Source organism: Enhydra lutris, unplaced genomic scaffold, assembly GCF_002288905.1.
Source record: "Enhydra lutris kenyoni isolate GAN:26980312 unplaced genomic scaffold, ASM228890v2 scaffoldscaffold73, whole genome shotgun sequence".
NCBI lineage: Eukaryota > Metazoa > Chordata > Mammalia > Carnivora > Mustelidae > Enhydra > Enhydra lutris.
The window spans coordinates 1649562-1672179 of NW_019154157.1; the positions used below are offsets into that span (position 1 = coordinate 1649562).

At 40.8% G+C, this 22618-nt stretch overlaps 1 protein-coding gene across 3 annotated transcripts in view; it reads left to right on the forward strand.

The window, feature by feature from the left end:
• Positions 1-145: 145 nt before the first annotated feature.
• Positions 146-22618, forward strand: part of LOC111160089 (proline rich 14 like) — a 54975-nt gene continuing 32502 nt past the window's right edge. The window contains exons 1-3 of one of the 3 annotated variants that reach the window (XM_022522918.1): positions 1952-2051; positions 8161-8686; positions 21689-21761. In XM_022522918.1, coding sequence (XP_022378626.1) covers positions 8213-8686; positions 21689-21761 — 547 coding nt within the window. In that variant the 5' untranslated portion in view covers positions 1952-2051; positions 8161-8212. Of the gene's footprint in view, positions 174-1951; positions 2052-8160; positions 8687-21688; positions 21762-22618 lie in introns of those variants that run through there. The other 2 variants (XM_022522920.1, XM_022522919.1) reach the window with 2 other exon arrangements.

Below are 22618 nucleotides of genomic sequence, written 5' to 3' on the forward strand. Positions count from 1 at the left end.
GGGTGGGGGGGGGGGGAGGAGGAAGAAAACCATAGAGACGAAGAGGCGGTGGCGGCTGGAGCGCCCCCGGGCTCTCTCGGCTCGGTAGGCTCAGGTAGCTTTGGCGGCGGCGGGGCTGCGGCTGCAAAGGCCGGCCTGGCGGGGCGAGCGCGGGCCGCGGAGCAGGCCTCAGGGTAAGAGGCCGGGGGCGGGAAGGCTTCGGGCGCAGCCGCCCCGCCTCACTCCATCCCGAGGGTACCCTCCACCGGGCGTTGCAGGCTGAGGGGGAGCCCGGGCTCCCCTCTCTCTTGGGGTGTCGACGGGAACCGAGGCTGCTCTGCGGGCGGCGGAACGACCTGGGGAGAGGGAGGAGACCAGGCCCCGCGTCGCGAAGGGGAAACGGCTTCTCCGAGTCATGGCTCCGACGGGGGAGAGATATTCCTCTTCAACCTCGATACGGCGGGGGACCCCCAACTTCTCGAGGAGGGCGACGCCCCTTGTTGTGGGCGTACGCTCTTCCCCAGCTCCTGTGCGTTTGTCAGCCATGCGACACCCGCTCCAGGGGTGCGAGAGGGCGATTCTAAACTTATTTCAATAGGAGCGGTAGTAGATAACCCCTCAACAAGACCTTTCCCCTGATTTGGTCAGCGCTCTCGATGAAGAGCGAGATTCAACTTGCCTAAAAGTGTTGGGGAGGGGGGGGTGTCTTCCTTCCCTGTAAAAGAGAGACTTACCTTCTTTCTTTTTTCACCTTTACCCCTAGATATAGAGAGGAAGACCCTGAATTTACTTTGTGGTATTAGAAGTCAGTCTCTTCCCCCCTCCCCCAGTCACGTCCCCAGAGGGAGGCTCTCTTCTCTTTCCGCAAGTCTCTTGGTGTGCAATGAGCTCCTTTCCCTTGCACAGTTAAGAGCATGGCGTCTAGAATGTGGTAGTTTCAAGTCTGTCTCCCATTTCCCATCTTCGTGACCTTGGTTAGTTGTTCAATCTTCCTGAGTCTCAATTAGCCCATCTCTAATTTGGGTCCTCTCTGTAGAAAGCATTGTCTTCAGGGCTAAGGGAGATTTCGTCTAAGTGCTTAGGACATAATAAGCTTTTGGTAGACTGTTGCTGTCATTGTTACTAAATTTGCTGCTACTGTTATTGTTGTTTTTAAAGAAAGAAAACTAGTATCTTCCATAGAGACCCAGATTTTTCCATGCATGCCGCCTCCCGTCCCCACCCCCACATCACAGGTGTTCAATCCATCCTTTCTCACTGGAAAGGAGACTTTTCCCCATCCTGGGGTGGAGAAAGAGGCATTTCTACTCCCTTTAGATTCTTCCATGCTCCCCGGATTAACAAAGAGGGCCTCAGAATAATCAAGAGAAAAGACTTTGTTTTTGGAAACAGGTCTGTACTCCAAGAGGGAGGGAGGACAGATACTAAAAGCCAGCTTTCCCTTTGTCCACAGAAGCTATCACTTCCTGACTGGTTAGAGATGTCCTCACCCACTCCCCCAACCTGCTGTAGTGATTTAAAAGCTTCCTGCTATCCACACACCTCCCCCTCCTCAAAGAGGGAGTTCCAACTTCTTTTCTCTTTCTCTCCCAAGGAAAATAAGACTCTACCTTTGAGAGGAGGAGTCTTTCTTGCAGTGTATTTAGAGTGGCACAGATGGTTTCCTTCTCCTCATTCTTTGAAAAAGAAACGAAAATATTTTATGCAGAAAGCCTTTGTCAGAAATCAGGAGCATTTTCGCTGTTTCACTCCCCATGTGGAGACAGAGGGATCCTTTTTCTGCATGCTAATAAAGGAAGGAAAAGGGAAACAGTGCTTGATGCTTTTGAGATTTCCTGCACACTCCCATGTTGAAGAGCTGGGCCCTGTTTAGTATACAGACTTCCCTACCCTACTTTCTGTTTGTCTAGAGATCTTGTTAAAAGATTCTTCTTTCTCTGTCCCTCAAGAAGAGGCCCCTTCTACGAATGCCCTCATGGAGGCATTGGCTACAGTGTCCGAATCTTGGAAAAGAAAGCCCCTTTCTCAAGGTGAAAGGAGTGTTGTGAACTTCTGAGGGCCTGATCGATATTGTGAGTATTGTCCCTTGACATAAGTGTGGCAGCGCCCAGTGTTAACTGTTCTCGTTTTGAGCAGCCCTTTTGCGTTGGAATTAAAGGGAGGGGAGACCTTCAGACTGGGGATTATTGGGCACATGGTTTTCTGTTCCGCTTTTTTCTTTGTTTGATTCTTTTTTCTACGTTTTACTTACTGCTGTAAACTTTGTACTCCCAGAACTTTTGTTTTAGGGAGTGTTTGAACTACTAAACTGAAAGGGCCACTTTGTCAGGTTTTTTATATTATAAAATGTATTCTAATGAGATTGAGAGCTGCAGTCTTAATCTTTCACTGGTAGTTTATTTTCTTTTTTTCTTGTTTTTGTTATTCGGTAGGATAGGAATTAACGTTGCCACTAAGAAAAAACTTTCTGTGTGTAAACCCTGAGTGCCGCAGTGGGGCTTAGTTGGAATTCTATCACCATTATTGATATCTATAGATGTACTTTGAGAAACAAAGAGAAATACAAAAGTTATCATTTAGAGTCATGGAATTCTTACGGGTGGCAGGACCCTTTGAGGTTACTTTGTTTAACTTGTTCATTTTACATGTGAAAAACATGGAAGAAAAGTTAAGTGACATTCAAGACCATACAGGCAGCAGGTTAGGGACCCTGATCTCCCAGTTTGGAGATCAGCAACTAGACTGCTTCCCAGCATTGCTGTTGCAGTTGACATGGAAAGGTTTTGAGATGATTGTTCTCAATTCAAAAGAATTTCTTCCTTTATTGGGATAACTTTACTGCATACTCCCTATAAATATGGGTCTTTTTTCAGGGCTAAGTCCATTCCCTAAGCAGTCTAATTCTCATTTGTGTCATGGTAAAGATGACAAGCCAGTAGCAGCTGTTAAGAGTTTGTGAATCTATTATTTATTTTTTGCTTATACCTCAAACTAGATAATTACCCAGTGTGCTAACCCAGTAGGTTGGTTATAAGTCATTAGTAAGGATTAAGCTATAAATCCCTGCCTTCATTTTATGAGCCTGTGTAACTCACTGTTTTCTCTTCAAGTTTACTTAACGCTTTAATGTAAAAATTTTTATGGTTGAGGCAGAGAGCTGACATTTGGAAAGATACTGATAAAAATAAAGGGATAATACACTTACCAGTTATTCTTTTTTTGGGGGGGGTGCCTGGGTGGCTCAGTGGATTAAAGCGTCTGCCTTCAGCTCAGGTTATGATCCCAGGGTCCTGGGATCGAGCCCCGCATTGGGCTCTCTGCTCAGCGGGGAGCCTCCTTCCCTCCCTCTCTCTCTCCCTACATCTTTGCCTACTTGTGATCTCTATCAAATAAATAAATAAAAATTTTAAAAAATATTTTAAAAAATAAAATAATTTTTTTTTTTTTAATTTATTTGAGAGAGAGAGAGACACAAGCAGGGGGAGTTGGAGAGGGAGAAGCAGGCTTCCCACCGAGCAGAGAGCCCAATGCGGGACTCAATCCCAGGATCCTGGGATCATGACCTGAGCCGAAGGAAGATGCTAAACAACTGAGCCACCCAGTCATCCCACTTACCAGTTACTCTTTTTTTTTTTTTTTTTTTTTAATTTTTTTTTTAGCGTAACAGTATTCATTGTTTTTGTACCACACCCAGAGCTCCATGCAATATGTGCCCTCCTTAATACCCACCACCTGGGTCCCCCAACCTCCCACCCTCCGCCCCTTCAAAACCCTCAGGTTGTTTTTCAGAGTCCGTAGTCTCTCATGGTTCACCTCCACTTCCAATTTCCCTCAACTCCTTTCTCCTCTCCATCTCCCTATGTCCTCCATGTTATTTGTTATTCTCCACAAATAAGTGAAAGTATATACCAGTTATTCTTTATTCCTGTTTGGATCTTGGGAAACAATGTTTAAAATGTTTTAACAGAAGTAATACATACTTACTGTTAAAAAAAAAAAAAGTACAACATATAAATTATTGGTGATCGTCTCACCTAGAGTAATACTGTTAATATTTGGACTATATTCTTTCAGACAGTTTTCTTATGTGTATATTTTACCAAAATAAAAGAGTATTGATGTTTAGTTTGATCAACTATCCCAGGCAGCCTCCTTTGTAGAGTTGTTTCTCTACACATCATCTTTAATTGTTCCAGTGTATTTAGAGATTTAGTTTTAAAGAATTTGAATGTCTTCTTAAAATTTTGTTCTGTTCCTGCAGTCTGTGGCATTACCAATATTTAATGGTGCAAGCTAGTGAGCTGAGAAATAATTTTAATCTGCTACTCTAGGCTTACATCTAAATATTACTTCAACTCTGAGGGTTCCAGCTGAGACACTCCCCTGTCCTGGGTGACTCAACTGCAGATACTGTTCAGAAACTCGAGGATCCAGGATGGGGCAGGGAGAAAAGGAGAGAAGTCTGTTTTGCTTAAACAGCCAATGTGCTTAGGTGATTTACAGATTGAAAATTCTTAGAATTGTACTTTTTCCAAACAGAAGATTCAAGAGGTGATAGCTTTGTGGTGTTTGGCTTTTGTAAATTGGAGGTTATTTGGGAGTGACCAAAGCTTTAAAATTCTGTTTTGGCCAATGCCAGTTTATAGCACAGAAGCATGTACAAGAAACATAACAGCTCTGTTTTCCTTGATGAATATTTTGAACCATTCTGTGTGATTATCAATATTGCCTCTTCATGATATGGATCTGTTAGTAAATGTGTATTTGTGTATGATCCTGAGTTTGAAACAAATCTTGAATTAGGACCATGGGGATGGAAGGAGTGGGATTTGTTAGAGACACCATAGGAGTTGAGTTTGTGGACTTCAGGTGCTAATGGAAAAACAGGTGAAGGTCAGATATAGTTGTGTCTGGGCTTCAAGTCTGAGCTCTAGAATAGTGGGGGTGTTGTTACTCAGAGAGGCAATGGGTTAAAAAATAAGTATGTAAGTTTACTGAGAACATCTTACTTACCTTCATTTCTGGTTGTTGTTTGTATGTAGTGAGACCCAATTATTTATTGGGTTGAGTGGGTTCTATCTGGGAAATGTTAAGTTTGGGAGAGGTACCATCCTTATAAGTGAAACATAGGTCAGGAATTTGAGAAAACATGGGAGCTGGGGATAGGTGTTTTTGGTTTTGTTTTAAATCAGTTTTCAGATATAATTTGCATATCATACAATTCAGCAACTTAAACTGTACAATTTAGTGGTTTTTAGCATAGTCAGAGTTGTGTAACCATCACCACAATCGATTTTAGAACATTTTTATGCCCCCCAAAAAAACTATTAGCAGTCACTCCCAGTTTTTCGAGCCCTCACTAAGGAACCGTTAATTCACTTTCCAACTCCACAGATTTGCTGACTCTGGATATTTTATATATATGAGATCTTATATGGTTCTTTTTGACTGGTATCTTTTATTTACTGTAATGTCTTCAAGGTTCATCCATATTGTATCACAAATTAGTATTTACTTCCTTCTCCCAGCCAAGTGATATTCCATTGTATGGGTGTACCACGTTGCTTATCCATTAATCAGTTGATGGACATATAAGCTGTTTCTACTTTCTGGTTATTGTGAATAGTGCTGCTGTGAACATCTGTGTACTAGTTTTTGTGTGTGCATACCTAGGAGTGGAACTTTTGGTTCATGTGGTTACCTGTACTTAAAGGGAGAGTTTTGAGTCATCCACATAGCAGAAAGGCTGCAAAAAAGGTGAGGGCATCAAAAAAGTGAAGCCTGGAATGCAAGGCATATCAAGGATTAAACTTTTGAGAACACTCACACCTTAGTGGCGGTAAGGGAGAGGAGCTCTTGAGCACATGGGGGCAAGAGACCCAGGGAGCTGATCTCCATCAACAAATCTGCTCTTCTACGGGATCCTTTCCTGCACTTACTCTTCTGGTCTGTATGTGGTGTGATAACCAAAAACTGGATTGTATGTGTTGTTGGGAAAGGAAACTGAGCCAAATGAAAATTGAGCACCTCCTCCCTTTTTTGGCATCCAATAGCAATTCTGCTTGAGCCGTTAAACACCCCCCCACACACACACACACACTCTCTCTCTTTCTCTCTCTCAGTGGCCTAAAATCTAAAGTGCCTCTAAAAATATCCAGGAGCTAGAGGAGAAAGGGGAAGATTGTAGCTCCAAAAAGGATATGTTTCTGTCAGCACCATTTATTAAAGTGTCTCATTTGATTCTCACCATACTCCTGGACACAACAGTTTATCTCTCCTTGCTGCTTTTTTGGATTCATTTTTTTTCATCAGCCCTCTTGTGTTCTCTGAACTTAATGGACCAGCAGTCTGATTTCCTATAATTTCTAGTATTTAAATTAGTAGTGTCATGTTATATACTTTTACTTTTGGGGAGAAGTCCTTCAAAACATTAAGGACACCCAGTGGATGAAAGCATAGGAACGTGAGTAAGTAAATTTATTCACCACAGGTTGGAAAACCAGAAAGGCAGAATGGTCCAAAATGAAAGGACCTGTCTTTGGTCCTGACTCATCCCCCAGCTTCAGTCTTGATAGCTCAGGTCAATGGATGGGATCTTCTGTGGAAGGAGGAAAGGTTGTAAACCCAGGACTATTCAAGGAGTAGGTGCTTCTTGACCGGGAGGCAGAGCAAGTGCCTTTTGTATAAGTGACATGTGTGGGCTCCCCCAGAAAATCAGGGCAGGAATAGAGACAGTGTCCAAGGAAATTGAGTTGTAAAGATTTACATGGTATATTGGAGAGTCCCTCCTGCTCAGAAATCTGAATGTGGTCAATTGAGAGAGAGAAGGTGAGACAACTTAGTAGTCAAAACAGTTTGGTAGCCAGCAATGGATTTTGCTTGTATGTAATATGTTTATTTTGGGAAGAGATGGATGTTAGAAAGTGGTAGGAGTAGAAATCTGCTGGCTTTCTGAAATATCCTTTCCTGTGTGCATTTTGGCCAAAGGGATTTGCCATCAATAGCCTCAGGTAAATCCTTGTTATGAACTCGTTGCCAGAAATTTCTCACATTTTCTCTTCCTTTGTTTAGATTAGGGAAAGCATCAAGAATGAAAGCATGTAGTATCTTACTTGGTTAGCCAGTTTCCACCTTGGTCAGGTCAAAGTGAATTTTGTTGTGGAAACTGCCCACATTTGGTAGACTAAAATGGAAAAGTTACCAATCAGGAAACCTTAGGTCCAAGTGTACCATTCCCTAGCTGTGTGTGTGTGTGTAACTTTAGTAATGTAGTTTTATGAATTACACAAATACACATATTTTAGCAAATAACTCTTGTTTCCACTCTCCAGTGCAAAAGGTGAAACATTCCCAACACTGTGGAAGCCTCTTGTATCCCCACATCTCTCCTCAGATAATCCTGTAATATTTTAGGCAGGTCACTTTTACCTCTTCATTGTGATGTTAGGATCTATAATGGGAAGTGATAGCTGCTCTACTTTGCTCACAGGGTTGTGAGAATCGAATTAGTTGTGTCTGTGAAGGCACTTGGAAAATTTCAAGATGCTGAATGGAAGTCAGAGAGGACTCTGCTAAAGTTCTGGTTTAGTAGTGTCTTGTGCCAGTATGGGTAGACCCAGCTCAAGTGTTTGGTAAGCAATAAAGGAATGGAATTCTGTTGTCTCTAAACTTTCCTTTACAGAGAATTATTCTTGAGGAAAAGTCAGTATATTAAATTCCTCAGAATCTCTCGGTATATGTTCATTCAGCAAGTATTTCCTGAGTACCTTCTATGTGCCAAGCACTTCTCCCAGGCAGTGGGGATCCTGCAATGAACACAACAGGGTTCATGCCCTGAAAACAGGTAGAAAATTATGTTTATCTTCTAACTTACATCATTTCTATCCTTGGATGCTTAAGACATGTCTTATTCTCATCCACATTGCTGTCCCTACCTCACCCACAATTAAGAATTGTTCATAAGGCAGTATTTCAATTGAGATTAGACAGATGTCTATTAAAGGTGTAAGCTATTTATTTTTCCACTAATTCACAGTCTTTAAGGAAGATGTTTTGGTGCCAGATGTTGTCAGCATTTGAGGTGGATTTTTTTTGTCCTTATTTTAGCCAGTTTTAGCTGAAACAGCTTTCTTCTACCCTGCAAGCTTTTAAACTTTTATCCCTTCCTTTGATTTGTGTCAGGGTGAACCGTTTGATGTAAAAGACTTGACTCCATAATCTTCCATCTGCCCTAATGCTGTCATCCGGAGTAGAGACTCAGCCAGTTCCACTTGATTCCTCCATGTCTGCCGTGGTACAGGAATTATACTCTGAACTCCCTGTGAGTGTCTCCAAAGAGCTTCAGGCTGACCCTGAGCCAAGTGTGATTCCAGATGTAAAACCCGGAGCCTCAAGCTCTCTTATAAGTCAGAGTAGGGCAGTGCCGTTGGAGCTGCAGAGGACTCATGCGGAAAGTTGTTATGAAGAAACTTCTGGCACCTTGGATCATGGGGGTGAACCTGGGCGGTGTGGGCTGGTGGACTCCACAGCAGGAGGTTCTGTGGCTTCTGGGATCTTGGATAGGGAAGAGAAAACCAAGAGCATGGAGCTAAAGGTCTTCAGAGATCAAGGGGACCAGGCGGAAATTGTAAGAGACCCCTGTGAGGGAGCAAAGGAAGACCCACATCAGCATTCCACAGCTGCTGAAGAAAAGATCAGCTTAAGTCAGGTAAGACATGAGATCTCAATTCAGATGAGTGTGAATGACAGCTTTCCAGAGTAACACTTCACATGGTAAAGTACAGATGCTGACAGGTAGCTTATGATTTGCTCTTGAAATATTTCCAAAAAGTTGAGTTTGATGTTAACTTTCTTTTAATGATTTTTTAAAAACATTTGTGTCACATCAGACACTTGAATAGAGAAAGTGCTTATCTAATGAAAAAGTGTCACTTCTCTGAAGCAGCTACTGTATGTGGAATGTTGAGTCTTATGGTAGTTGTGATACTTCTGCATCTGGTTTTAAGAAATGATGGGTACTCATTCCTTAAGTTCTGGTAGCATCACAAATAGGATGGAGGGACATGTCACAGAAATCTCTCTGAGAAACTCTGTTGACCCAGGTCGGGCTTCATAGGATGGATACCCTAGAGCGATCTCCATATTTCCAGAGCCAGTCCTTAGCTTTGCAGGTCCAGACATTTAACTTTTGTTTTTTAGTATATCAGAGTATATCAGAGATTATCATCTCCAAAGGACTGACCCATGCTAACCCACTTCATGAGAGACTAAAGTATAAATCAGAAAGCCAGTTCTTTAATTCACAGTGAAAAGTGGAATCATAACTTGGTAGGAATGGTCACACTGGCTAGTCAGTATGTCTTCTTCCTGTAGGCAAGCCACATGGGAAATCAGATCTCTCCTTGTGAGTGTGAAATTAGAGTAATAAGGTTCAGGTAGGTAAAACTAATGATTAGTGAGCAGTGATAGCCTGAGGAACCCAGACTCCTAAAGGAATATACCTGCCAAATACACTGGAAAGCTTACTTTCTCTGGATGGTGCTTCAGACCAGGGTTCAACAAACTTTTTTCTGTACAGGGCCACGTAGTAAATATTTTAGACTTTGTAGGCCATAGGGTCTCTGTTAAAATTACTCAGCTGTGCCCTTGTAGCATGAAAGCAGGCATAGACAATACATGAATGAATGAGTGTGGCATATATCGGTAAACCTTTTTTATAAACACAGGTGCTGGCCCGTGGAGTATAGTTTGTCAGCCCCCACCCTAAACCCACAAATAAATTCATACTGCCTGGGCTTTCTGGGCTAAGATCCATTTCCCACCTTATAGATATGTCATTTGTTTACATAGGTTACAGGGCAAAATTGATTGTTAATAGTCTCCATACATTGACCATAGTTAGGAATAGCTTTAGATAGCAACAATTAAATAATGTATCTGATTTTATGTTATGATAAGCTACCCTTAAAAATATAAGTGAGGTAACAGATTCAGGATCTGAAAGTTTCTTAACTTCTTGATATGGTGGGCTCAGTCTAACAAGATTAAATTTTTCTGTAATTTGGTGAAGTTTTCATGTAGTATTTGGTATAAAATAAAAGTACATATGCATAAATTATGAAGTACATAATTGTACATAATGACTACAGTACATACACTCACATATATATGCCTCCCAACCTAAGATCTAGAAAATTATTGTCCCTTTCTCCCTCCCAGCTCCACCAGAGATAAATACTATTTTAAATTGTGTAAAGCAAAATTAAATTTAATAGATACAAATGTGAGACTTTTTTACTTTGTTCCAAAAACTGCATAAGTGGAAAAAAAGAGTAAAAAGCAGAAGTACTTTTGGAAAAACAAAAGACCTATAGGCTTTAGCTACTCAATTAGAATTGGCTTTGTGGGATAGCCATCAAGAAAAGCCAATTTGCTCTTAAATGTCCATGAACAGAAATGTGTTACCTGGACTGAGAACTAGCATTTGTAGTCTGTTGTGTGTTGGTTAGTCTATAGTTAAAATATCACACTCACAGTCCCTCTTCCCACCCCAGCACTCAGATGAGCTCAAGATGCCCCTGGAGTGGGAAGGACAGAGGGAAAGCAAAGAAGTGTTAGCGTTGGGGTCACTAGCCAAACTGGATCCTGTCCTCTCCCCATGCTGAGCCTGGTGTCACATATATCATGTAGGAAGAGTATAGAAAACCAGAAATGCATTCATGATGAAGAGTTCACACTAATGACAAAACCTGAAAATACACCACTGAAGGCCAGTCACTTGGATGTGTCCTATGAAAAAAGAATCAAGAGAAGCCTTTAAGAATTTGCAAAGCTGTGAAGCAGAAATGGTTCTGTTGGGCACAGTTAGGCTCTGTAGAAGACAGTGTTAGCTCATTCTCAGGTCACAGGACCCTTTAAAAATCTGAATGAATGCTGCATATCTTTCATAAAAGTAGACTACTGTTTCAGAAGGTTTGCAGAGCCCAGACATCTTTGACATCAAGATAAGAATTCTTGCTAGATTGGCAAAACACCACAAACAGACAAAACACAACTGATGAATTAGGAAAACATTTTGCAGCATATATCACAGATAAGGATTTATCTCTCTAATATATAAAAAACTCTCTCTTTTTAAAAAAATATTTTATATGAGAGAGAGTGCACAAGCAAGAGGCGGGGCAGAAGGAGAAGAATATGCAGGCTCCCTGCTGAGCAGGGAGCCCATGGCAGGGCTTCATCCCAGGGCCCTAGGATCATGACCTGAGCCAAAGGCAGATGCTTAACTGACTGAACCACCCAGGCATCCCATAAAGAACTCTCTCTTTTTTTTTAAAGATTTTTTTTTAAGATTTTATTTATTTGACAGACAGAAATCACAAGCAGGCAGAGAGAGTAGGAAGCAGGCTCCCCACTGAGCAGAGAGCCTGAGGTGGGGCTCGATCCCAGGACCCCGAGATCATGACCTGAGCCGAAGGCAGAGGCTTTAACCCGCTGAGCCACCCAGGCGCCCCTTAAAGATTTTTTTAAGTTGAGGTTCAGTCAAGAGTCATGCTGTACTGACCAAGCCAACCAGGCACCCCACTAATATATAAAGAACTCTTAGATTGAGGAATGGAAAACCCAATAGAGAAATGAAGGAAAGACTTGAATAGATGATTAGTATGTGTGCGTGTGTGTGTGTTCATGTGTGTGTTCTTAAACACATGAAGAGATGGTCAACCTCAGTTATAATTAGAGAAGTGTAATTTTAAATGGTTGAAATACCACTTTTTTACCTGTAAGACTGGAGAAAATGAAAAATTATGGCAACACATCTGGTTGGCAAGGTGGTGAGAAAGTGTTCTCACCCGTTTCTGGTGGGAATGCATACTGATACAACCTTTCAGAAAAGGCATTTGGCTGCACCTAACTAGAAAGCACATACTCTGACCTGTTGACCTAGCACTCTCATTTCTAGGAATTTACCCTGAATATACACTCCCAAATTATGGAAATACATATATGTATAGTTACTATTTGCAGCATTGCAAAATGTTAGAAGCAACCTAAATGTCCACATATAGGAGAAAGTTTGACTAAACCATAGTATGTATATGGTACATTTATACATGGAGCACTATGCACCTGTAATAAAGAGTCAAGGAGGATCTCTTTGTACTGATTTGGAGGGATTTCTAGAAGTACCGTGGCTCCCTAAGACCACCTCCAGGTTTCAGTATTCACTGGAACTCACAGGACTCAGTACATAGTCATATTTGTAGCTAAGTTTAATTATAACAAAGAATATAAGCCAATCAGCAAGGGGGGGAAGCATGGTACAAAGTCCAGAAGATATCAGGTGGTAGCTTCCAAGAGTCCTCTCCCACTGTAGTCACACACACACAAACACATATACACAGCCTTCTCCAGGAACAAACTGTGACAACACATGTGTAATGTCTTCCATGGAAACTTTTTAGAGCCCAGGGTTTTTACTGGGGCTGGTCATGTGCACATCCTCTGGCTGGCACATACCAAAATTCCACACTTCCAGAAGGAAAGCAGGTGTTCAGCATAAACCCCATTGTCATATGGGTACACCAAGCCACTCTTCCCACTAGGGAATGTTGGAAACTCTCCCAAAATCTAAGTTCCCAGGTGAGCCAAGGCCACCCTTGCAAGCAGGCCTTTCTAAGGATAACAGGCCTGCTATATTAACTCTCTTCTGCAAACTAGGATATACTGGTTAATGAAAAGAGCAAAGGGCAAGTAAATAATTGTATCCTCACTTTCATTCAAGAAACAAGGGGAGATGAGTATGTACAGGTATCTACTGGTTTGTATAAAACACACACATGTACACGTAGGAAGAATAAAGCAGAAATGAATGGATTTGGCTACTTATAAGAAGCCAGTGGGAGCAGGGTAGAGAGTGTAGGAATAGGATAGAAGGAACAAGAGGAAGTGACACTTCTCTGAATACATCTTTTTGTATAGTTTTGAGTCTGTTCTTGAAAAATAACTAATTAGACAACCTGGGTATGAGGGGAACCCAGAATTGAATAAAAACTCTTAACAAATAACTCTTAACTGTATTACAAATGAATAATGAAACCACATTAAGGGAGGGGGGATGAAAAAGAAAAGTAACCCCAGTACCTTTGGGATTTTAACAGTATTTTAACTGTACTTTAAAATCTAAATCCAATAAGGCCAAACTTTTTTTTTTTTTTTTAAAGAGTGAGAGAACAAGCAGACAGGTATGTGGGGAGGGCAGGCAGAGCTAGAGGGAGAGAGAATCTTAAGCAGGTTTCATGCCCAGCGCAGAGCCCAATGTGGGGCTCAATCTTCTGACCTGAGATCATGACCTGAGACAAAATCAAGAGTCAGACACTTAACCAACTGAGCCACCCAGTTGCCCTAATTTTAGTAATTTGTTTTTCACAGGGGTGAGGCTTAGCAATTCCTGAACTGCTATAGTTATGTTCTGGGATTGAACAAATAGGTAAATATTGTGAATAATGAGAGTGAACCAGGTTTCTCACTAACAAAATGAAATTATAGATGGGGGTGGGTTGAGGGCTAGAATGAATCCTATGGTGTGAAACTAGAATTGGAGCTATCAGTATGAACTTCCAGTTTTTAATATATATAGATAGATAGATAAAGAAAAGTACTTATATATATTTGGATATGTGAGGTAGGATCTAGATCTAGTGACACCTCATAGCAGTGAGCACCCAGTTCTTGGTTCCTAAGTAACATTTTCCAATTAAAGGGACCAGGACTATTTGGGGAAATGTTTTAGAGACTGGCACAGGGGAAAATACAAGATGAGCTAAGAACGATTTATGGTTAATTGCTTAGAAAATTAGGAGACATAACAAAAGGACCCAGGAGCCAACTTGAAAGAACTCCCAGTGACTAAGACTGGGACAATTTGAGCTTAAATAATGATGATAATGAATTATAACCCGGAGAATAAAGCAAGTATCATGAGCCTGTGTTGATATAAAATAATTGAATAAATAACTTGGAAAAAGAAAGCTCTTAAAGAATTCTAATTCATAAATATAAAAGGAATCATGGAAATAAATCTCCATTGGGCAACCATCACAGTAATAGTCATCTCAAGTAAGAATCCTCAATGGATGTTAAAACTAGTGGCTAGAAGTTTAAATGAGAAACAAGTATTTACATTGTCTCCAGATACCTCCCCCATAAGATACTTAGTAATTTTATAGTAATAGAATCATTACAAGGTATACAAAGGAGAAAATAATCACAGTGGAGAAACCTGACAGACACCACCTGAACCAAGTGTTGGAAGTTCGCTTCCAAAGAATTGAGAACACCCCCCTCCAAAGCCATGTTCCTCTTGAGAGAATCCACCAAGAACCAGCATCACTTCTGTGAGATTCCTGCCCCCAAAATACATAACCAGAATCTACTGATGAAACATCAAACCCAAATCAAGGGACTTTCTTTTCAAAATGTCAAAGTCACAAAGATGAATATCTAAAGAACTATCTCAGTTTAAGGGAGAGCTTAAGGAGACACGATAATGAAATGTATCATGAGAGCCTGGATTGGATCCAGGTTCTGAAAAAGGACTTGGGAAGCCATTAATAAGATTTGAGTAAATTCTGTAAATATTAATAGTAGTTTACTGGTCTTAATAACTGTATGGTGGTTATGTGTAAGATAGTAGCATTAAGGAAAGCTGGATGAAGACTACAGAAAAATTTTTGAACAGTATTTGCCAACTTTTTAAATTTTTTTTTACATATCTGAGGGAAATTACCTCTGAATTGCTTAAAAACATTTTAAAATTTTAAATATAATAATAGTAAAAACAACCAAAAAAACTCTTCTTGTTTAAGGGAAACAGAATTTAAATCAATAGGAAAGGTACTTTTTCACATCTAGGCCAGTTTAGAAATAGGTTAGGTTGTGTGGGGAAGTCCTGTTTATGAAGAGACAGAATGACAATGTCAAGAATATAGCAGAGGGGGATCTAGTTTGGACAGGCAACCTGAGAGCTGTTCTTTTCCCATCCCAAGGTTCTGTGATTTATTTCTAATAGCCTTCAGTAGCATTCCACAAAGTTATTTTCCTTCGGCTGTTCTTTATCTCATACCAGCAAAGAGGCCAAGCTGGGCACTGCCACAGGTTTGTAGCACAGTGAATACTCAAAGATTACAACTTACCCACTCCTCTCTGTCCCTCTGGACCAAAATCCATCACGACGGGAAAAGTAGTGGCTTTAGCCACCTAGGCTTCCAGGGCATGCATTGTGTGAATCAAATGAATATAACAGAGTCCAGTTTGCTTGGTGAACTTCCCAGTTCAAGGAGAAGGACAGCACTCATTTTTATAATTAGAAGTTTGCACTGGTTTTAATTCACTGGTTTAATTCATTGACTTGTTTAATCACATTTAAAGTCATTACAGGTTTTTGTTGTTGTTAAAAGAAAAAAACAAAATATGTTATTTTATGAAGTGGGATACTTTTAAATGTTGGTGTTAACTTTTTTTTGCCTTTTTTAAATTGTGATAAATGCACATAACATAAAATTTACCATTTTAATCATTTGTGCATGTACAGTTCAGTGGCATTAAGCACATTCACACTGTTATATAACCATCAACACCATCCATCTCCAGAACTGTTTTCATCTTCCCAAGCTGGAACTCTACCCATTAAATGCTAACTCCCCATTACACCCTCCCCTCAATCCCTGGCTACCATCATTCTCCTTTCTATGAATCTGTCTACTCTAGGGACCTCATCTAAGTGGAATTATACAGTCTTGGTCCTTCTGTGACTGCACTTAACATTTTTTTTTAAAGATCCACTTAAAAAAATTAAACTAACCATGAAATACTTCCAATCATAGAAATGCTTCAGTCATGTGAAGGGAAACCAACAAAAAATAATTCTTTCCTAACTTAGGATTGTGTCAAAAAGGCATAAAAGCTTACAACTAATAATTTGATACTTTGATCAGGAAACCACTCTGTTATTGAGGAGGAGAGAAGAAAGACAAAAAGGAAGGAGGGGAAAGTATCAGAACAGACTCAGTGGCAGGGACAGCTGCAAGAGCCAGACTGAATGGTGAAAGAGAGAATTCAGTTCTGAACTCAGTTGTAGGACAAAGGTCGACAACTCTGGTGCACAGCGAGGATGTGGACAATGTTAGTGTTATTTAAGAGTAAGATAGAGATGAGTATGTGTTACTCCATGTAGATGATTTTTTAACCTTGAAAACTCTTTATTCAGTGTGTGGTTGGTCCCCCCGCCCCCCAACATATGCTTGTTCTTTGTTTTTCCTGGTGCTTAGATATAAGCTGTAGGGTGTTTAAGGTTTTTTTTTTTTTTTTTTTTAAGATTTTTATTTATTTATTTGACAGAGAGAGAGAGAGAGAGAGAGAGAGAGCAAGAGAAGGAACACAAGCTGGGGGAATGGGAGAGGGAGAAGCAGGCTTCCTGTCAAGCAGGGAGCCCAATGCGGGACTGGATCCCAGGACCCCAGGATCACAACGCCAGCTGAAGGCAGAAGCTTAATGACTGAGCCACCCAGGCACCCCGGGTTAAGTTTTTATGTATTTTACTTTTTTTTTCCTCTCATAGTGGTTGAGGTGCCTGGGTTGAATATGTTATAAAAGCTTTAGTTCCAGGATATGATACTTTATTTGTGCTCAACACAGACACAGAAAAAAGTTCTGATCATCTGTTATCTGTACACATGAAGAGTCAGTATACACTTTTGACAGATATTTGAAGCTGTCTGGACAGGGGACATCAAATAAGGATGCACAATGGCTGTTGATCACTTGAACCATGTTATGCTGTTGGAGAAACTTGTTTTTGTTTTTGTTTTTTAAGATTTTATTTATATATTTGACAGAGAGAGAGAGATCACAAGCAGGCAAAGAGGCAGGCAGAGAGAGAGGGGGAAGCAGGTCTCCACTGAGCAGAGAGCCCGATGCGGGGCTTGATCCCAGGACCCTGGGATCATGACCTGAGCCAAAGGCAGAGGCTTAACCCACTGAGCCACCCATGTGCCCCAAGAAACTTGTTTTTTAATGGCATGTTCATCAAACCCAAACTTGTGCAATTTGTGTGACTTCACTTAAATGAAAGCCCACTGAAGTAAATGCCCATTAAGCTTATTTACATCTTACTCTAAGAGTCTGTGATCCTACACGAAGTTTGCGGTTGAGTGTAGGAGCTTGCTGTTTGCTTGAAAGGATATCTTGGTGGAAAGAATTCACTTTTGGTGATTTAAAGGTGGAAAAAATCTGAACTTCATGCTGTTACTAGTAAAGCTGGTGGCCATAACCTGTTCTCCAGGTCTACCAGGGCACTCTTGTCCCCACAGTGATGGTTTGCCCTCTGATATCTTATGATGTTAAAAGTGACAGAAAATTGCCCTAAACACAAAGGGCATATTGCTGAGACTAAGATAGAACTTTCTCCTAATTACTAGAAGAGTTCTCAGATAGTTATTGGGGCGTGGGGGGGGATTATTATCAAATGCCTCTCCCAGCTAAGGTGATCAGTGCCTTATTTAAAGTCACCAGTTGTTTCCCTGAATTGAAATACATGAAGGAAAATTCCTTTTTAAGCTCTGTAAGGATGATTTACAGTTACTGTTCAACAGCTGTTCCTTTCTAAATATGCAAGAGACAGGAAACTCAAAGATCCACCTAGAGATACAAAAGTATTCTTCACTATGAACATAATCATGGCTGTTTCCACAAAGGTCAGGTAGTAGGAAGAATCTCATTTGCTCCATATTGTTGCCCTGTCATTGCACACTTCAGTGTACAGACAGTCCCATCTGAAGATGGGGTGGTCACTGACCGTCCTTACTCATCTGGCTCTGCCTCAAGCTCAGGAAGCTCAAGTTTAGAAGAGCTCAGTGGAGTCCGGTTACAAGCGGGGCTCACAGCTCAGAGATAAATCAGGCCCTGACGAGCTTGTAACTTACCTTGTGTAAAAAGCTGAAGAATCTGATTTATATTCATTTTCTTCTTTGAAACATTTGTGTTGTTCTCCTACTCTAAACTAGTCTCACAGGAATGAATCAGAGAATTGCATCCTTTCCAGGACATACAACTTTTAATGGGAAATAAGATCACAGATGAGCTGTAAGAATGGTTTTTCAAGACCTTTCTAATCTGCCACAACTTTGAAGTATCAAAAGTTGATTTTGATTCTAAGCATTTGGCAGGAGCATGGTATATTGGATATGCAAGGCAAAGAATGTTTACTGTTGATTTGAAAAATGAATTGGTACTGAACTGTGGCAATTCTTACTCTATACAGCTAACAGCATATTATAAACTATAGCAGAGGGAAGGAACCATGTGAACTTTCATCTTAGAAGTTAATTCATTCAAAACAGATTTTGCAGAATCTAGGTGGAAGAGAAAATGTTTAGACTCCACCTCTAAAAATCCTGAACGTTAGAACATTTAGCCTATAAAGTATTATAGGAAAAGGAATTGATAAATTTCTGCAAGTGTTTATTATATGACTAGCTGACCATGATGGGGTTGGGAGAATGACAGGATCATTATGCTCCATGTGTACTGCTTGCAGGTGGGCTGTTCTGTTCTGTCAGCTGCGCTTGAGGCCCATACTTGGTAGAGTTCCCATCTGATATGGAGATGACCCACCACTGTGGTGGTGGTTGTTGGGGGTGGGAGGCGTCTCACATCTGACCTTAGCCTCACACTCTGTTTTCTTTTCAACCCAGTCAACTTCTGATCATATTTGAGACTTCAAACTTTATAGGGTCTTCTTAACTCAGAACCTTTTAAGAGAAATCAGCAAGGCAGAGGGAGAGGGGAGTCACTTCCTCTTAGCTTCTGCTTCTCTCCTTCCCTATTACAAATCATAACTAACCAAGAAGAAGGGGACATGGTTGAAGCAGTTGGCTTGGCACTCCACCAGGGTATTTTGAGTCCTCCAGCTAAGAACCTTAGAGCAGCAGGTGGAGCAAAACTAAAATTCCAGGAGCCCCTCCAGGAGCAGGAGTCAGTATGGTTAATTGTACAAGCTTGTTCTTAGTGCTAGTAGATAGGAGTCCTGAGGTTGGAACAGAGCCCTGTCTAACTCCTCATCCCATAATCTTTTACTCCAACATTCTGCCTTTTCCATAAAGTATTAACCTGAAAAAATAATTCTAAATAGCATCTCATGTCACATCCCAAACATTCAGCCTGAGAACTGGAACAGCAAGAGAAATACCATTTTGGAAAAAGAAGCAAATGTAACTACAAATAAAGATGTTTCTATAACTTCTTATTCTGAAATAATTTGAGACTTACAGAAAAGTTGCACAAATAGTACAAAGAATTCCCATATACCCTTCATGCAAATTCCTCACATGTTAACATTTTTCCACTTTTGCTTTTTTTTTTTCCCCTGAATAATTTGGGAGTATAGTTGCAGACATGATGCCTAAATATTTCAGTGCGTATTTCCTAGCAAAAAAAGACATTGTGAGGGCGCCTGGGTGGCTCAGTGGGTTAAGCTGCTGCCTTCGGCTCAGGTCATGATCTCAGGGTCCTGGGATCGAGCCCCGCATCGGGCTCTCTGCTCAGCAGGGAGCCTGCTTCCTCCTCTCTCTCTGCCTGCCTCTCTGCCTGCTTGTGATCTCTCTCTGTCAAATAAATAAATAAAATCTTTAAAAAAAAAAAAAAAGACATTGTGATACATGATCACACAGTACCTTAGTCAAAATCAAGTAGTTAACACTGATCTATGTATTTTTATTTAATCTACAGACTATATTCAAGTTTGGCCAGTAGTTGCACTGATGTCTTTTGAAGAAAAAGAAAATGGTTTTTTGTTTGTTTGTTTGTTTGTTTGGTCTAGGAAAAATCTAGGGTCACTTGTAGCATTCAGTTGGAGTGTCTCTTTAACCTCCTGTAATGCGTAACAGTTTCTCAGCCCATGACCTTGACACTTTTGAAGAATACAGGCGATTTATCTTGTAGAATTTCCCTCTATTTGGATTTGTCTGGACTTTTCATGATTAGATTCTGATTATGCATTTTGGCAGCAGGAATCCCACAGAAGTGATGCTGGTTCTTCTTGGTCCATCCTCTTAGGAGGCACATGGCTTTGGGTTGCTTCATTCCTGGGAGGTCAAGTCTATCACTTGGTTCAGGTGGGGGCTGCCAGCTTTCTCCACTGCAGTTACTATTTTCCCTTATGAAATTATGAGTTATCTCATGGAAAGCTACTTTGAGGCTATGTAAATATTTCTGTTTCTCATTCAAACTTTTAGCCACTAGTTTTAACATCCCTTGATGATTGTTGGTTGAGATTATTATTACTGTGATGGTCGCCCAGTAGTGATTTTCTAATTCCATGATTCCTTTTACGGTAAGTAAGAGCTTTCTCTTCTCCTCCTTTGCAAATAAGTTCAGTCTGGCATCATGCTAGAACTCATACTTTGTCAAACATGGTAGTGTTACTGTGAATTATCTGGGAGATACTTGTTTTTAAGTTCATGCCTTGCAAAAGTATTCCACACTAAGAAAATGAAAAAATAGTCCTTCATATAAGATAGTCCATGCTGTCAATTTCAGTGGTAATGTTTTCTTTCCGCCTGTCTCCACCAGTTCTTGCCACTGCTTTTATCTTCCCTCTCCATCCTGGGTTCTGTTTCCACGAGAGAACTTTGCTTAGGGTACAAATGGCTTTTGCTAGTTTTGAGTTTGTTTGAAGTGCTATAAAAATTATCAAGTTATAGTAATGATACCACTATCCATGGATTTAGATGCTTACCATGTCAGTATCTTGCACTTAGCAATTAAATCAGTATGAAAAAAAAAACTTAAATCTTGGGGTAGGGTAAGAGAGGTGACTCAGAAGAATAGCTTAGCATAAGCAGCGATCTTCGTTCTTTCAGCATCTCCTAGCTGGTAAACTTTCCTTCATGGGGCTTGAAGCCATTTGCTGCCATGACATGCACGTTCTGCTGTCACTGACCCCTCCCATTTTTCTGAATTTGTTCTGTAGGAGAAAACTGGTTGTCATTGATGGTGTTCTTCTTTGCATGCTCTTCCTCCAGTGAAGGGAGGTGAAAAGAAAAAATAGCCCTTCTAAGAAGTTTGGAAAGAAAATGCATACACGATCTCTAGAGTGGTTGAGGATTGAGATACATCCACTTTGGATGTAAATGGATGAAATTAAGGTTACGTTGCAGCAATGTGTTTCTTGATTCAGAAGGTATTTAATAGGGTCAGCATTTTAAGCCTCTGTTATTGTCCAGACCTTGGAAAACTTGGCTTTTCAAGCTCAGATTCTAGAGAAGAACAGTTTTTATTGATGTTATTTCTTTAAATTTGAGGTTTCCTTCAGTTGCCAATCTTTGTGGCTGCTAGCAAATTTCCAGGAGTCATAAAGAAGTTTCTCAGATGGGGGCGCCTGGGTGGCTCAGTGGTTGGGGCCTCTGCCTTCGGCTCGGGTCGTGGTCCCGGGGTCCTGGGATCGAGCCTAGCGTCGGGCTCTCTGCTCAGCGGGGAGCCTGCCTCCTCCTCCTCTCTCTCTCTGCCTGCCTCTCTGCCTACTTGTGATCTGTCTGTCAAATAAATAAAAATCTTAAAAAAAAAAAAAAAAAAAGAAGTTTCTCAGATGGTAATTTGCATTCATGAGTTCAGGTATCTCTGAATCCTCCCTGACCACTGGATTTTTTTCCTCCAGGAAGACCTCCTGATGCAGTCAAGCAAAGAATGTTTATGCACGGGCCTCCCTGAAGACTGTCTGAGAAGTAAAGGTATTTATTTTTCTGCAGTCTTTTCCTTTTTCTACTTATTACACACACTGTTTTAGTTCACGGTTTCTATTTCGCATTGGGAATGCAAGTCCCTGCCTTGCAAGATGGACTTAACCGTAGAAATTCTTGATCTTGTCCACCGATATACTTAAAGACACTTAATATTATTGAGCAGTGCCTGAGGTTTTCTTGTGGTTTTTTGGTTTTTGTTTTAATTTTTTCAACTTTTTAAAAAAAGATTTTATTTATTTATTTGAGAGAGAGAGCATGCAAGCAAGCATGGGGAAGAGGAAAAACAGAGGACAAAGCAGATTCCCCTCTGAACAGGGGGCCCAGTGTGGAACTGGATTCCAGGACCCTGGGATCGTGATCTGAACTGAAGGTAGACACTTAACCAACTGAGCCATGCAGGCACCCGTCTTTTGTTTTTGTTTCTAAGTAAACTCTACTCCCAGTGTGGGGCTTGAACTCATGACCCTGAGATCAAGAGTCACATGCTCTTCCAATTGAGCCAGATAGCCACCAAGCAGAACCAAGCAGAGCCTTAGTTTTGACAATAGTTTTCTTCCCCCTTTTATATAATGAACCCCTATTGATGTGAAATCTTTGATTTTATAAAACTAAACTGCCTGTTCGGAAAGGTTAACATGAATGGGTAGGAATTGACCCAGTCCAGTTCAGCACTGTGGAGTGCATCCTGTTCCTGTTCCCCTGGGCAGGAATGGGAGAAAGTGTTCACTCCAGGTCACCTTGAAAACCGTCAAAGCATTTTCATTTCCATTGCTTTGTATTGCTCCTCAAAATAATGAATAGATATAGGCATCTGAGATACCACCTTTAGATTGATTGATGGAGGA